The sequence below is a fragment of the Saccopteryx bilineata genome, chromosome 5 (genome assembly GCF_036850765.1).
Source record: "Saccopteryx bilineata isolate mSacBil1 chromosome 5, mSacBil1_pri_phased_curated, whole genome shotgun sequence".
NCBI lineage: Eukaryota > Metazoa > Chordata > Mammalia > Chiroptera > Emballonuridae > Saccopteryx > Saccopteryx bilineata.
Window position 1 is genome coordinate 132,482,802 of NC_089494.1, and position 14,696 is coordinate 132,497,497.

Genomic DNA, 14,696 nt, shown 5'->3' on the forward strand with positions numbered 1-14,696 from the left:
ACAGAGGCTTCTCTCTACATAGGCTTCCTTTAGAATAGGGTGGAATTTTATACTTTTTCTTGTCACCAAAACCACAACCGAACTGACACCCGGAAAACTGGAAATGAAAAGGTCATCTTCTTGTTCACTCATGTTTATTTTCCCTGCAGCGTCGTAAAAGAGAATACTTAAGTGTTAATAGGTTTGGAGTACAAAAAGGGCAATTAAGCACAGGAAACTTCCTAATAATTGATTTTGAGGTAGGACTGAGCTTGTTATACTTTATGTAAGAGAAATGTGTGGGTTTGTGAGGTTTAACCACAAATCAGTACTACTATTTCTAAAGCTAGTTAATATGTGTATGTAAACTGGCAGATTATTTTTCCTTTTAGGTCATGAAGTTTGAGATTATAGAAATAACATTTTAGATGTACACTGACATAAGTGATGCTTATAAGCAACAATTTAAATTTGTTGTTTACCACGGAAAGTAATCTGGGCTGGAGAGAAAGAAATTGCTTTACATGGGTCATCACTAAGAAAGTTAGCATTAACTATAGTATATCATTGTTTCCTTTAGTGTCTTTATAAATCTTTCATATAGTAAATTTTGATTTTGATGGACTCTGTTATATTAGTGTAAAGACAATCTCAGTCTTCACCATACTTCCCACAAATATCTTATGATTATTCATGGATAAGGAATGAGGTCAATGTGTGTGTGGGGGGGGTTTTTGAGTAGTTTTCTAACATTCTTAAGAATCTTGCATTAAAAATAAAATTATTTAAAAAAAAAAGAATCTTGCTTAAGGAAAAGAATCCCCTAAATTATGCAATCTCTTTCTTACAGATGTACTTGAGGGATACAATGGAACAATATTTGCATATGGACAGACATCCTCAGGGAAGACACACACAATGGAGGTAACATTTTATAATCTGTACCTGGATGCAGTACAGGCACTACATAGTTATTTATGAAATTATTTTACCATGCTTAAGCATCTTTATTTATTACTCTTTTTATTCTTTGCTTTTGCTCATTTGAATATACACAAGAAACTTCTTAGTTGGAATCTAATCAGTTCTTGAGTTTGAATAGTGAAATTATATAAATATTTTAAATCCTCTGTAGCTAAATTTTATCGGCATAACCACAAAATTATGAACATTTTAGAATGAAACAGGAATTTTCTTTTACTTTATTATGGGAAATTCTGAGTGTGTGTTTTCAGTTCTATTCAGATCAGTTAATTTCTTACTCCTCTCTTTGGTCCTCTCCATCCCCCCATACATGCCACTCTTCTCTGATAAGACTGTCTTCACAATCATCGTTGCTGTTATTAATAATAGTTGTAGAGCTGTTTGTGCTTTGCTTCTTGGAAACCTTTTTACCTGTGCTACAGAGCATCTGTTTTTATCAATTATCTGAGCTTACTGTATAAAGTAAATGACAGCTTTTTTAATTTCGTTAATTCATTTTCACAAAATCTGACAATGAGGACATTTCTAGCATTTATATGAATTTGACTTGAGGTAGAAGAAACAATGCAGATTTATATGGAAAGAGGCTAAAACCCTTTCCTAGAATATGTTCATTTGCAAATATGGATGTTAATTAATGATTAAACAAAAGCTAAGATTAGTTGGTAAAGCATGTGGCTATACAGTACTTACATATAACTTACCAAAGTCTTTATATATACAATATTTATATGTAACTTACCAAATGTGTAATATTTGAATTGGATTTTTTACATACTCTTAGAACCATTTTCACCAAAAATGTCAACAATTATAATTCCTATTTTCCTTTTTTTTTTTTTTTTTTTTTTTGTAACAGAGAGATGGAGAGAGGGACAGATAGGGACAGACAGGAAAGGAGAGAGATGGGAAGTATCAATCATCAGTTTTTCATTGCAACACCTTAGTTGTTAATTGATTGCTTTCTCACATGTGCATTGCATTGACTGTGGGCTACAGAGGAGAGAGTGACCCTTTGCTCAAGTCAGCGACTTTGGGCTCAAGCCAGTGATCTTGGGGTCATGTCTATGATCCCAAGCTCAAACCAGTGACCACGCGTGCAAGCTGATGAACCTTTGCTCACACTGAATGAGCCTGTGTTCAAGCTGGCCACCTCAGGGTTTTGAACCTGGGTCCTCTGCATCCCAGTCCAACGCTCCCTCCATTGCGCCGTTGCCTGGTCAGGCTGTATCCTATTTGCTATTTACTGACTATAAAGCTATATGTTGAAAGTTTTGAATTTTTTTTTTTTACAGAGAGTGAGTCAGAGAGAGGGATAGACAAGGACAGACAGACAGGAACAGAGAGAGATGAGAAGCATCAATTATTAGTTTTTCATTGCGCGTTGCAACACCTTGTTCATTGATTGCTTTCTCATATGTGCCTTGACTGCGAGCCTTCAGCAAACTGAGTAGCCCCTTGCTGGAGCCAGCGACCTTGGGTTCAAGCTGATGGGCTTTTGCTCAAACCAGTTTAGCCTGCGCTCAAGCTGGCGACCTCGGGGTCTCGAACCTGGGTCCTCTGCATCTCAGTCCGACGCTATATCCACTGTGCCACCGCCTGGTCAGGTGAAAAATTTGAATTTTAATTCATACTTTTACATTCTATTTTAAAAGTCTTCTTTTGTCTTCTGTTTAGGGAAAACTTCATGATCCAGAAGGCATGGGAATTATTCCAAGAATAGTACAAGATATTTTTAATTATATTTATTCCATGGATGAAAATTTAGAATTTCATATTAAGGTAAAGTCTTTGGGGAAAAATTATATTTTCTTTTATTATGCCTAGAATAATTCTGTTTAAAAAAACAATAAATGCTAATTTCCTTAAAGTTTTTAAAATAAAATTTGAGAATTATTTTATGGACAAGTATTATTGAAGATCATTAGAGTTAGTACACTTGGATACTTCATCTGCCATCAGATGACCTATCCAAGTTAGCCAAGTCTCTCCTGCCTTACCTTCCTTCTCTGTAAAATGAAGGAGTTTGTTTTCCTGTGGAACTTAAAAGTTCTTATACCAATCTTAAGTCATTAGATGACGATAAATAATAGAAATTGCTTTTTAGTTATGTAAGCAATTTAGTGAATTTTGGTCTCCTGGTTAGAATATGAGCTGTGGCAGTTGTTCATAGCCCTGTCCTCCTAGTATAGATGGTATGTGGTACTCAGACCCTAGTAAATATTTAATAAGTGAATAAATTATTTTGTAATTTTAATTGGTTAATCTTTTTTCCTTTATTTCTTTGCCTTTTAGGTTTCATATTTTGAAATTTATTTGGATAAGATAAGGGACCTATTAGATGGTAAGTTAAATTCTTGCCTTTTGATCATTTTAAAATATCATGCGTTACTTTTTTTAGTAGTAGATGTGAGGCCATTTCTTATTTATACATATGAAGTTGACTTAAGTTTTAGGAAACATACGTTTACTTTTTTTTTTAAGTTTTAATTGAATGCCTTTTGACACATGAAATAACTTATTTAAAGCAGATATTTACCAATGCGTTTTAAGTACTAATTAGAGCATTGAACTGAGTTAGAGAACATGAGCCTTGGTCTTCTGTCAGCTATCAATTAGACATTGTTTGGGGGCAAGCCATTGAACTACTCTGGCTTAATGTTTTTATTTCCAAAGTGTGGGCTGTAGAGGTTTGACTGGACCTAAAGGTCTATGTTGCTGCATTGGTTTCTATGTAAATTTTCTACTGTTTCTACAGAATCTTCTTTTAATAGTGAAGTTTTTATATTCTTAAAGTTTACCTATTGTTATCATGCTGCTTTGGGAAGAAAACAACAGAACTTCACATCTAGTGTTAGAGTTTTAGTAAAGGGTTACTAATATTATTTATTTTCCAGTTTCAAAGACCAACCTTTCAGTTCATGAAGATAAAAACCGAGTCCCCTATGTAAAGGTACTAATATAATAAAGTACAATGATTATTACTTAGAAAAGCCCTGAAATAAAAAATTTGTAAGGATGTTGGCATACTTAAAAAACTATTTTATAGGGATGCACAGAGCGTTTTGTATGTAGTCCAGATGAAGTTATGGATACCATAGATGAAGGAAAATCCAACAGACATGTAGCAGTTACAAGTAAGTCAAATAGTATTAACACTAAAGTATAAAAACTGCCTTAAATTATCGTTATCAAGTTGATTGTGAGATTATTTTATTTTTTAAATAAAAGGTGGGTAGGTGGGAGAGAGTCAGATTCCCGCATGCACCCCAACCAGGATCCACCCAGCAAGCCCCCTACAGGATGATGTTCTGCCCATCTGGGGCTGCTGTTCCATTGCTCAGCAACAGAGCTATTTCAGTGCCTGAGGCGAGGTCATGGAGCCATCCTTAGTGCCCGGGGCCAACTTGCTCAAACCATTCAAGCCGTGGCTGTGGGAGGTGAAGAGAGAGAGAGAAGGGGGGAGGGGGCAGGGGTGCAGAAGCAGATGGGCACTTCTGTGTGCCCTGACTGGGAATTGAACCTAGGACTTCCACACACCAGGCCAGTGCTCTACTGCTGAGCCAAGCAGCCAGGGCCGATTATGAGACTTTAATGTTAAATAATGCTTTAGAACTTACTAGTAAAGGAAAGCCATGTTTGTTTATAGTTTTCTGTGTAATTTCATTGCAGATATGAATGAACATAGCTCTAGGAGTCACAGTATATTTCTTATTAATGTAAAACAAGAGAACACGCAAACGGAGCAAAAGCTGAGTGGAAAACTTTATCTGGTTGATTTAGCTGGCAGTGAAAAGGTAAATATATACATAAGCATTTTTTTTTAAATTTAGAAATTAAATTTAATGGGGTAGCAATGGTCAGTAAGAATACGTAGATTTCAGGTAAACATCTCTATAGCATTTGAACTATTGATTGCATTCTATGCCCATCATCCAAAATCAAATCATTTTGCATCACTGTGTATTTGTGCCTCTTTACTTCCCTCTCCCTGGTAACCACTTAACTTTTTTTTTTTTTTTTTTTTTGTATTTTTCTGAAGCTGGAAACGGGGAGAGACAGTCAGACAGACTCCCGCATGTGCCTGACCGGGATCCACCCGGCACGCCCACCAGGGGCAATGCTCTGCCCACCAGGGGGCGATGCTCTGCCGCAACCAGAGCCACTCTAGCGCCTGGGGCAGAGGCCAAGGAGCCATCCCCAGCACCCGGGCCATCTTTGCTCCAATGGAGCCTTGGCTGCGGGAGGGGAAGAGAGAGACAGAGAGGAAGGAGGGGGGGGGTGGAGAAACAAATGGGCGCCTCTCTTGTGTGCCCTGGCCGGGAATTGAACCCGGGTCCCCCGCACGCCAGGCCGAACCACTTGACTTTTATCTCTGTCCATGAGTCTCTGTTTTTTATTCTGCCTGTGTGTGTGATCTGATTACCATTTTCAAACCCAAATAATCATAAAGAACCTATAATTTTTCCAGAACTATTTAAATGTTAATTAAAAACATCTGTACCAGAATAATATTGTCTTTGCTTACTAATGTTTCCAAGTTTTTCGGGTAGATACCCAGTAGAGCAGCGGTTCTCAACCTGTGGGTCACGACCCCGGTGGGGGTCGAACGACCAAAACACAGGGGTCGCCTAGCTAGGAACCCAGTAGAGGGATTGCTGGGTCATATTGCAGTTCTTTTCTTAATTTTTTGAGGAACCACCATACTGTTTTCCATACTGGCTGTACCAGTTTACATTCCTAGCAGCAGATAATGAGGGTTCCCTTTTCTCTACAACCTCTCCAACACTTGTTATTATTACCTGTCGTGTATAATAATAGCCAATCTAACAGGTCTGACTGAGGTGGGGTCTCATTATAGTTTTGATTTCCATTTCTCTTGTAGCTAGTGAAGTTGAGCGTCTTTTCATATACCTGTTTGTTGTTTCTATGTCTTCATGAGAGAAGTGTCAGTTCAGTTCCTCTCCACATTTTTTGTTGTTGAGCTTTGTGAGTTTTTTATATATTTTAGGTATTAACCCCTTGTCAGAGCTGTTGTTTGTGAATATCATCTCCCATTTGGTTGGCATTTGTTTTGTTTTCAGTTTCTTTTCTTGTACAGAAACATTTTAGATACAATCCTAGTCATTTAGTTTTGCCCTTACTTCCCTTCCTTTTGGGGTCAAATTTATAAAATGTTCTCTACATCCAAGGTCTATGAGTTTAGTACCTATGTTTTCTTCTATGTAATTTATTGTTTCAGATCTTATATTAGGTCTTTGATCCATTTTGAATTGATTTTTATGTAGAGGGACAAACTATAGTCAAATTTCATTCTTTTGCATGTGGCTTTCCAATTTTCCCAGCACCATATATTGAAGAGGCTTTCTCTTCTCCGTTGTGTGTTTCTGTCTCCTTTGTCAAAGATTGTTTGGCCATATATACTATATATCAGGGGTCCCCAAACTACGGCCCGCGGGCCACATGCGGCCCCCTGAGGCCATTTATCCGGCCCCCCACCACACTTCTCTGGAAAGGGCACCTCTTTCATTGGTGGTCAGTGAGAGGAGCATAGTTCCCATTGAAATACTGGTCAGTTTGTTGATTTAAATTTACTTGTTCTTTATTTTAAATATTGTATTGTTCTTTATTTTAAATATTGTATTCGTTCCCATTTTGTTTTTTTACTTTAAAATAAGATATGTACAGTGTGCATAGTGATTTGTTCATAGTTTTTTTTTTAGTCTGGCCCTCCAATGGTCTGAGGGACTGTGAACTGGCCCCCTGTGTAAAAAGTTTGGGGACCCCTGCTATATGTGGTTTATTTCTGGGCTCAGTCCTGTTCTGTTGGTCTTTGTATCTGTTTTTTTGCCACTACCATGCTGTTTTGATGATCTTGGCTCTGTAGTATAATTTGAAGTCAGATAGTATGATACCTCTGGCTCCATTCTCTTTTTTTTTTTTTTTGGCCAGAGGACAGATAGGGACAGACAGATAGGAAGCATCAATTCTTTGTTGTGGCACCTTAGTTTTTCATTGATTGCTTGCTCGTATGTGCCTTTACCGGGAGGCTCCAGCTGAGCCCAGGACCAACTTGCTCGAACCCCTTTGCTGAAGCCAGCAACTTTTGGACTCAGACCAGCGACCATGGGGTCACGCTCAAGCCAGTGACTCTGTGCTGACACTGTTCACTGTGCCACTGCCTGGTCAGGCTGATTACATGAACTCAGTAATCAGTTCATATCACTGTTATTTGGACCGTAGTTCACTTCAACCAATAGGTATTACTTTGACGTATGATGTATGTTTTTATTGAGAACTTCAGTTTATGTCATTATGAATTTTATTAGGTATCCTAATTTTTGTATTTTTTTATCCATATTGTCAAGAGTCTCCCTATGAAAACTGGCTACTATCCATTAGTCCTTTTAGTTTGGTTGTACTTATTTCTTTCCTTTGGATGAGTATTTCATTATTACTGTCCTATATCATTTGACTCTGGTTTATATCAAAATAAGTTTAAATGTTTTATATGTTTATCTTGACCATTTTTGCTGTTCCACTGATTTTGTTGTTTTATATATTTTACTTATTTTTTTTTAAAGAACCAAGTATGGGAACCGTGGCATTTATTTTGTCCATTTTCTTGTTGATTGTTATTATTGCCTGATTTTGGTTATTTTAATTAAAGCTGTTAGGAATATTAAAAAAAGAAAGAAGCAAGTGTGCTTTTTATATATATAATTAAATTGAGTCTGTTTTTTAGTGATTTTGTCAATAATATTATGCTCTAGCAAATTTTAAAAGGTTCCCTTTATTCTAATGCAGCAAAGAAAACTTAACAAATTAGTAAACTGTACCTATACATGTAAATTGGTTATTTTGAGGAGCCACAAACTACGAATAAATTTGATATCTTTTTTAATTACATTCAGGTTATGCATATAGTTACTTAACCAAATTCTCTAAGGAGTAATACTTGAGAAATAGTGGTACCTGGAAATGAACACTTGGCAAAAAAAGTCATGAAGCTTTTCATTTTCTTCTTTCCCTCCCTCCCTCCCTCCCTCCCTCCCTCCCTCCCTCCCTCCCTCCCTCCCTCCCTCCCTCCTTCCCTCCCTCCCTCCTTCCCTCCTTCCTTCCCTCCCTCCCTCCCTCCTTCCCTTCCCTTACTTCCCTCACTTCCCTCACTTCCCTTCCCTCCCTTTCCTCCCTTCCTTCCCTTCCTTCCCTTCCTCCCTGCCTTTCCTTCCTCCCTGCCTTCCTCTAGTTATTTATGACTTCAAGACTTGATGGAAAATTCAAAGAAAATTGTCTTAAATTTTTCATTTTGTTCCTTTTCTATTTTTTAATTTTATGTGTAGGTTAGTAAAACTGGAGCTGAAGGTGCTGTGCTGGATGAAGCTAAGAACATCAACAAATCCCTTTCTGCTCTCGGAAATGTTATTTCTGCTTTGGCTGAGGGCAGTGTAAGTATATGTCTTTTATTTCCCTGCTCTTATGGGGAATTACTTTAGAGAGAAGTATGTGTGTGAGAGAGAGAGAGAGATTTACTGTGTTTGAGTCAATGTGTATGAATTTGTCTCAGAAATTTATAGTATTGGTATGTATGTCCAAGTTCGCATCTTACTATAAAATAACAAATCACTGTAGTATAGCATATTTAGGTAACATTTTTATTATGTAGAAACCCATTGGTCTTCTATGTTTTTTGTTTTTGTATGTAGACATATGTTCCATATCGAGATAGTAAAATGACAAGAATCCTTCAAGATTCATTAGGTGGGAACTGTAGAACCACTATTGTAATTTGCTGCTCTCCATCATCGTACAATGAATCTGAAACAAAATCTACACTCCTTTTTGGCCAAAGGTTTGTTATTAAGAAAATACAGAGTGTGAACATAGGCATTATGTTTATTAAATCTAGGGAAATAGGTAAATATTATTCAAATTAATACATATTGTTCTTATGCTAAACACAACTTTTAATTCGAGGGACAGATAGTACAATTGAGGTCCAGGTTTCAGACTGCTTGGATTTGAATGAAGTTTTAGTACACATTAAAGTAAATTGTTAATATTAGTCAGATTTATGTGAGAAGCTTTAACTCAGCATTAAGGAAAATAAGCATTTAAATCAGGTAATACAGTACAAGTCTGTTACATATAATTCTGTTAAGCTTGTTGGCATTGTGATGAGGTTAAAATAATAGCCTAGGAAAATAATGGTGGCTTTATCTTTGTCCTTCAACAATAATTTCTTAATTCAGTCCTGCAAATGAATTGGAAAATATACACCCTCATGTTTTATCCTCATCAGGTTGCTGATTCTTCTTTTTAAAGATATACACAGATGTTGGAACTGACCCAAATTTGGGGTATGAATAAGCACTATACTAATTATAGCTTGCGGTATTTAGTCAGAGTTAACTGGACAAGAATGGTTACATTAAACTACCTAGACTTATTTACATATATTACATAGAGTGAGTAGGTATCAATTGAAAATAATTCTAGTCACATTCTTTTTTTGCCCAATCACTTCTCTTAGGGCCAAAACAATTAAGAACACAGTTTGTGTCAATGTAGAGTTAACTGCAGAGCAGTGGAAAAAGAAGTATGAAAGAGAAAAAGAAAAGAATAAGACCCTGCGGAACACTATTCAGTGGCTTGAAAATGAACTCAACCGGTGGCGTAATGGTAATAACTTACGAATTTGTCATTTTTAGTTGTTAAATACAGATTTAGAGCTATTTTATAAATTTGAGATTCAGGTATGAATATAAATAAAATAATGCATATCCATTTCCACTTTTTTTTGGCATAGGGATCATCAAATAAAAATGAATAAAGTCTTTTACATTAAATTGATTTTACCTGAAATAATAGAGGTACAAAGAAGGCCAACTTGGAAGCTATAAAGTCACAACATGGGAAGGTGTCTAGATTGGGATGGAAGTAATAATCTAGCTGATAGCTAGATTATAAGGATGAGGGAGAGTCAGAGGTGTTAGCAACTTTTAAAATCTCTGGGACTGAGCAGATAAGCAAGTTGGTAGGAGCTGCTGATATTGAATAAAATTGAAATTAGTTTTAGGCAGGTGAATTTATTAACCATTCTATTGTCTTATTTTAGGCGAGACAGTGCCTATTGATGAACAGTTTGACAAAGAGAAAGCCAACTTGGAAGCTTTTGCAGTGGATAAGGACATTGCTGTTGCCAATGATAAACCAGCAGCCACAATTGGCGTTACTGGAAACTTGACCGATGCTGAAAGGAGAAAGTGTGAAGAAGAAATTGCTAAATTGTACAAACAACTTGATGACAAGGTAGATATCATTCATCATCTATTTTGTTCTAGAATATCACTGATATAGATATATTTATTTTATAATTTTACATGATTGGTCCTCATTTGTGACCTGTATATACATCTTTCTTGATATCTGTTAGCCTTTTGAAAATCATTGTATTAACAACAAATAGAAAATTACAATTTGTTTCTACGCAGAAACTGTATGAGGCATGGCATGTCTTCCTCCCCTCTGCCCCCATATTTAAGCTAAAGAACTTTCTTTCTAAAGGAAATTTGGCATTGGGTCAAAATTAGAGTTCATATATCTTCCTGCAGTAGTGTGAAAAATAGCAAATTATGAACCAAATAGAAGGAAAATACAAAAACAGTAAATGCAATAGAGAAAAATAGTTCTAGTTTTGTTTTTAGGTGGTATTTTTATGTATTTATGCAGAGATGGCAGGTTTGATGTGGTTGCTTGGCCATTATTTTCAATAATAGCTTTGAACATGTTAATTATTTTTTGCATTTAAAATATTTGGTTCTTTTACGTGCCCTGACCGAGGATCAAACCTGCAACTTTGGCGTCTTGGGACAACACTCTAACCAACTTGAGCAACCTGGCCGGGGAACTTTTTTTCTTATTGCATAAAAATTATTTTCTAAGCCCCCCCACCCTTTATAGCATGATATAAGTGTTACAATTATTATATAATTGGAAGATTGCATCTGTTTCAACATTTTAAGAGATTGGAATAAGCTAGGTTGAATTTGGAGAAATTATTTTGAAATATTTGATGGGGTGTTAGTAGTTATCTTACATTTTGTGTTAGGAAACAGTTTCATCCAGGTTATGAGCTACTTGTTACGTTAAAATTCTAGGATGAAGAAATTAATCAACAGAGCCAGTTAGTAGAGAAATTGAAGACACAAATGTTGGATCAGGAAGAGGTAAGTTGAATACTTTCCATATTATTCCCAGCAAACTTTTATAGTTTGTCATTGAAATTGAAGACCACAGATGTTGGATCAGGAAGACCTTCCATATTATTTTCAGAAAAACACAAAAGGCTTTCCCTACAGAAATATTCCCCTTTTACTACTAAGCACTTTGTCATGTTTTGTCCTTCCTTTATGGCTCTTACATTCCATCTTGTATTCCATTTATTTATGTACTTCTCATTTATATACCTCAATAACCAAGTTTTCATTTGATTTCCCTCCTGTCTCCCACAGTGTCTAGCCTGCACATAGTGGACACTCAGTAAATCTGTGACTAAATCAATGTTATCACACTTAACAGCATCCATGTTGCCTCCTCTTTGTGCTTAGCAAATATATATTTTTATAACTTGTATACTTTTGGTGACTACTCTTTCCGGTAGCTTCTGGCATCTACCAGAAGGGATCAAGATAACATGCAAGCTGAGCTGAATCGCCTTCAAGCAGAAAACGATGCCTCTAAAGAGGAAGTAAAAGAAGTTTTACAAGCTTTAGAGGAGCTTGCTGTCAACTATGATCAGAAGTCTCAGGAAGTTGAAGATAAAACTAAGGAATATGAATTGCTTAGTGATGAACTAAATCAGAAATCAGTAAGATATTTTTTTCTTTCTTCATACTTCTATACCTGTATTTTTAATTGAAAAATTACCTAAGTAGGTACAAAAATTAGGGGATATTTTATCGCTTTATATTCATTTTGAAATGTCCCCTAATATTTGTGAACAGTATGGAACAGTATGGGAACCTGTGGCTCGCGAGCCAGATGTGGCCCTTTTGATGGCTGCATCTGGCTCGCAGACAGATCTTTAATAAAAAAAATAATGTTGAAAATATAAAACATTCTCATGTATTACAATCCATTCATTTTCTACCACTCATGTTCATGGTTGCAGGTGGCTGAAGCCAATCACAGCTGTCCTCCGGGACAACACCAAATTTTTATTGGATAATGAGTAACATAAATGGGTCGTTGTATGGCTCTCACGGAATTACATTTTAAAATATGTGGCGTTCATGGCTCTCTCAGCCAAAAAGTTTCCCAACCCCTGGTATAGAAAGTATGCCTGCCGTCTAAGAAATTGTCAGTTCCATTTTAACATTAATTTACTCAGACCTAAGGCAGTAAATGAATATTGAATCTAGTTAACTTGGAAGTTTTCTATTTAAGGCAGAAAACATTATCCAGTCTCAAAATTAATGAAGTAATGCAAACTGCCACTCTTAATGGAACACAGAGTGGTAACTTTACATTGTCTATTAGGTCTAAATTTGAGCCAGGAGCTGTTCTAGAGCTAGATAGTTCAAGAAAATGAAAAGCAAAAAATAATTTTGTGAATATTAGGTGAAAACTTGAAATACTTGTCAGTATTTAAATTGATTTTTCATTTAATAGTTTTAACTGTACCTTTTATATTTGAATTTACTAGGCGACTTTAGCAAGTATAGATGCTGAGCTTCAGAAACTTAAGGAAATGACTAACCACCAGAAAAAACGAGCTGCTGAGATGATGGCATCTTTACTGAAAGACCTGGCAGAAATAGGAATTGCTGTAGGAAATAATGATGTAAAGGTAAATGTTATAACCAAATATGAAGTTTCATTTCCTGCATGTAGCTCATACTTTTGTATACTACTTAATTTTTTTACTAAGTTTTTTTAATCCATTAGCTAGCTCTTCCTCATAATAGTCATATGTAATAGATGAATAGTATTATCTTTATTTTAAATAGATGAGGAAAAAAGAATGGGTATTTGAGTGGATGTATATTCAGCGAGTAGCATTTAGTTGGACTCTATGTATAGTTTCTACTGTATAAAGATTTTGCACTTAGAAATTATGTTTATGAATTACCATACATGACAATAAATAATTGGAACAATAATGAAGATGACCTCAGGGAGTAAACTAATAAATGAATTGGCCTGTAGTTGCTTTAACTGTTTATAAAGAAAAAGACTACCATTGCTGATTAATTTTTAAAAATTTATTGTGAAATTTTTATTATGAAAAATAATAAAAATGAATTTAGGTTATCAGTTATGAAAATTTGGCCATACTTAGTTTATGTATGCCTTTTTCTTTTCTATTACCTCTTTTATAGATAATAATATTGGTTGTGTTATCACTAGGCATGTGGTTAAAAAACTTTTTAGTGACGAGGTAGATTTTAAAATTTAGACCAGAAAGGTAAACTATTACTCTTAACTGTAAAACATGTATATGTCATGAAGGTTTTTTATATTGCATAAGTATTTATTTGGACTTCACCTTTTGATTAAAGCCTAATTATAACTACAAACTGAACAAATTTATACTTGGGTTTATGTGAGAGCACACTAAGAAGCCAAGTTTAACAAGAATTGAAAATGAAATAAAGGTTTTCAGTATGGAGTTTATGTTCCTTCTATTGGTTGTTATTCATAGCTCCTGTCTGTTGATGGAGGCAAGGATTCTTGAAACTTCTTTCCTTGTGTGCCATCTCTTAATGTTCCCTCACCTCATTGAAAGAAAGGAAAAGTTACTGTTAAAATACTGGTTGACTTCACTTGCTCTCTCTTCACCATCAGTCTGAACATACTGTCCTGTCCTTTTCATGGTAAAATAATGGGAAATGTTACAGTTATGTGGAAGTCTTTGGGGGTGGAGAAGTAGAATTATTTCATATCACTGAGCACTTGAAAGGTGTTCAAAACTTGCTTTGTAGATTTGCGGCTTCCTTTTAGAAAAATCTTTTATTTCATGTTCAAATAATCTTAATCTAGGTGAAAAAGTGATCAAGACAGAAAATAAAGAGTGGAAATGGCCTATGTTTAGTGGCAGAGTGATCAAGTACAGGCAGACTGCTTTTTTCACTATATTCTTAAAGCAGTGGTAGTCAACCTGGTCCCTAACGCCCACTAGTGGGTGTTCCAGCTTTCATGGTGGGCGGTAGCGGAGCAACCAAAGTATAAATAAAAAGATAGATTTAACTATAGTAAGTTGTTTTATAAAGATTTATTCTGCCAGAGCCTGACCTGTGGTGGTGCAGTGGATAAAGCGTCGACCTGGGAATGCTGAGGTCGCCAGTTCGAAACCCTGGGCTCGCCTGGTCAAGGCACATATGGGAGTTGATGCTTCCAGCTCCTACCCCCTTTTCTCTCTGTCTCTCTCTCCCTCTCTCTCTCCTCTCTAAAAATGAATAAATAAATTAAAAATAAATAAATAAACTTAAAAAAAAAGATTTATTCTGCCAAACTTAGTGAAAATATGACATAAAGTACTTGGTAAGTAATTATTATTATATGCTTTAACTTGCTGTAACTCTGCTTTATAAATTTTATAAAGTAAAGTCACTTCCCTACTTTATAAATCACCATTACTGTGGAACCAGTGGGCGGTTAGAAAATGTTACTACTAACAGGGATACAAAAGTGGGCAGTAGGTATAAAAAGGTTGACTACCCCTGTCTTAA

The 14,696-nt window shown here is 35.7% G+C and overlaps 1 protein-coding gene across 2 annotated transcripts in view; it reads left to right on the forward strand.

Moving 5' to 3' along the window:
• The window catches only part of KIF5B (kinesin family member 5B), a 64,938-nt gene that overhangs the window by 30,917 nt on the left and 19,325 nt on the right, over positions 1 to 14,696 (forward strand). For both annotated transcript variants that reach the window (XR_010725711.1, XM_066233830.1), the window contains exons 3-15: positions 830 to 903; positions 2,641 to 2,745; positions 3,259 to 3,307; positions 3,861 to 3,916; positions 4,013 to 4,100; positions 4,636 to 4,760; positions 8,307 to 8,411; positions 8,670 to 8,815; positions 9,497 to 9,645; positions 10,082 to 10,275; positions 11,124 to 11,192; positions 11,627 to 11,833; positions 12,671 to 12,814. Coding sequence is in view for 1 of the 2 variants with exons in the window: in XM_066233830.1 (XP_066089927.1) it covers positions 830 to 903; positions 2,641 to 2,745; positions 3,259 to 3,307; positions 3,861 to 3,916; positions 4,013 to 4,100; positions 4,636 to 4,760; positions 8,307 to 8,411; positions 8,670 to 8,815; positions 9,497 to 9,645; positions 10,082 to 10,275; positions 11,124 to 11,192; positions 11,627 to 11,833; positions 12,671 to 12,814 (1,511 nt within the window). In the remaining variant the exon portion in view is untranslated. The remainder of the gene's footprint in view (positions 1 to 829; positions 904 to 2,640; positions 2,746 to 3,258; positions 3,308 to 3,860; positions 3,917 to 4,012; positions 4,101 to 4,635; positions 4,761 to 8,306; positions 8,412 to 8,669; positions 8,816 to 9,496; positions 9,646 to 10,081; positions 10,276 to 11,123; positions 11,193 to 11,626; positions 11,834 to 12,670; positions 12,815 to 14,696) is intronic.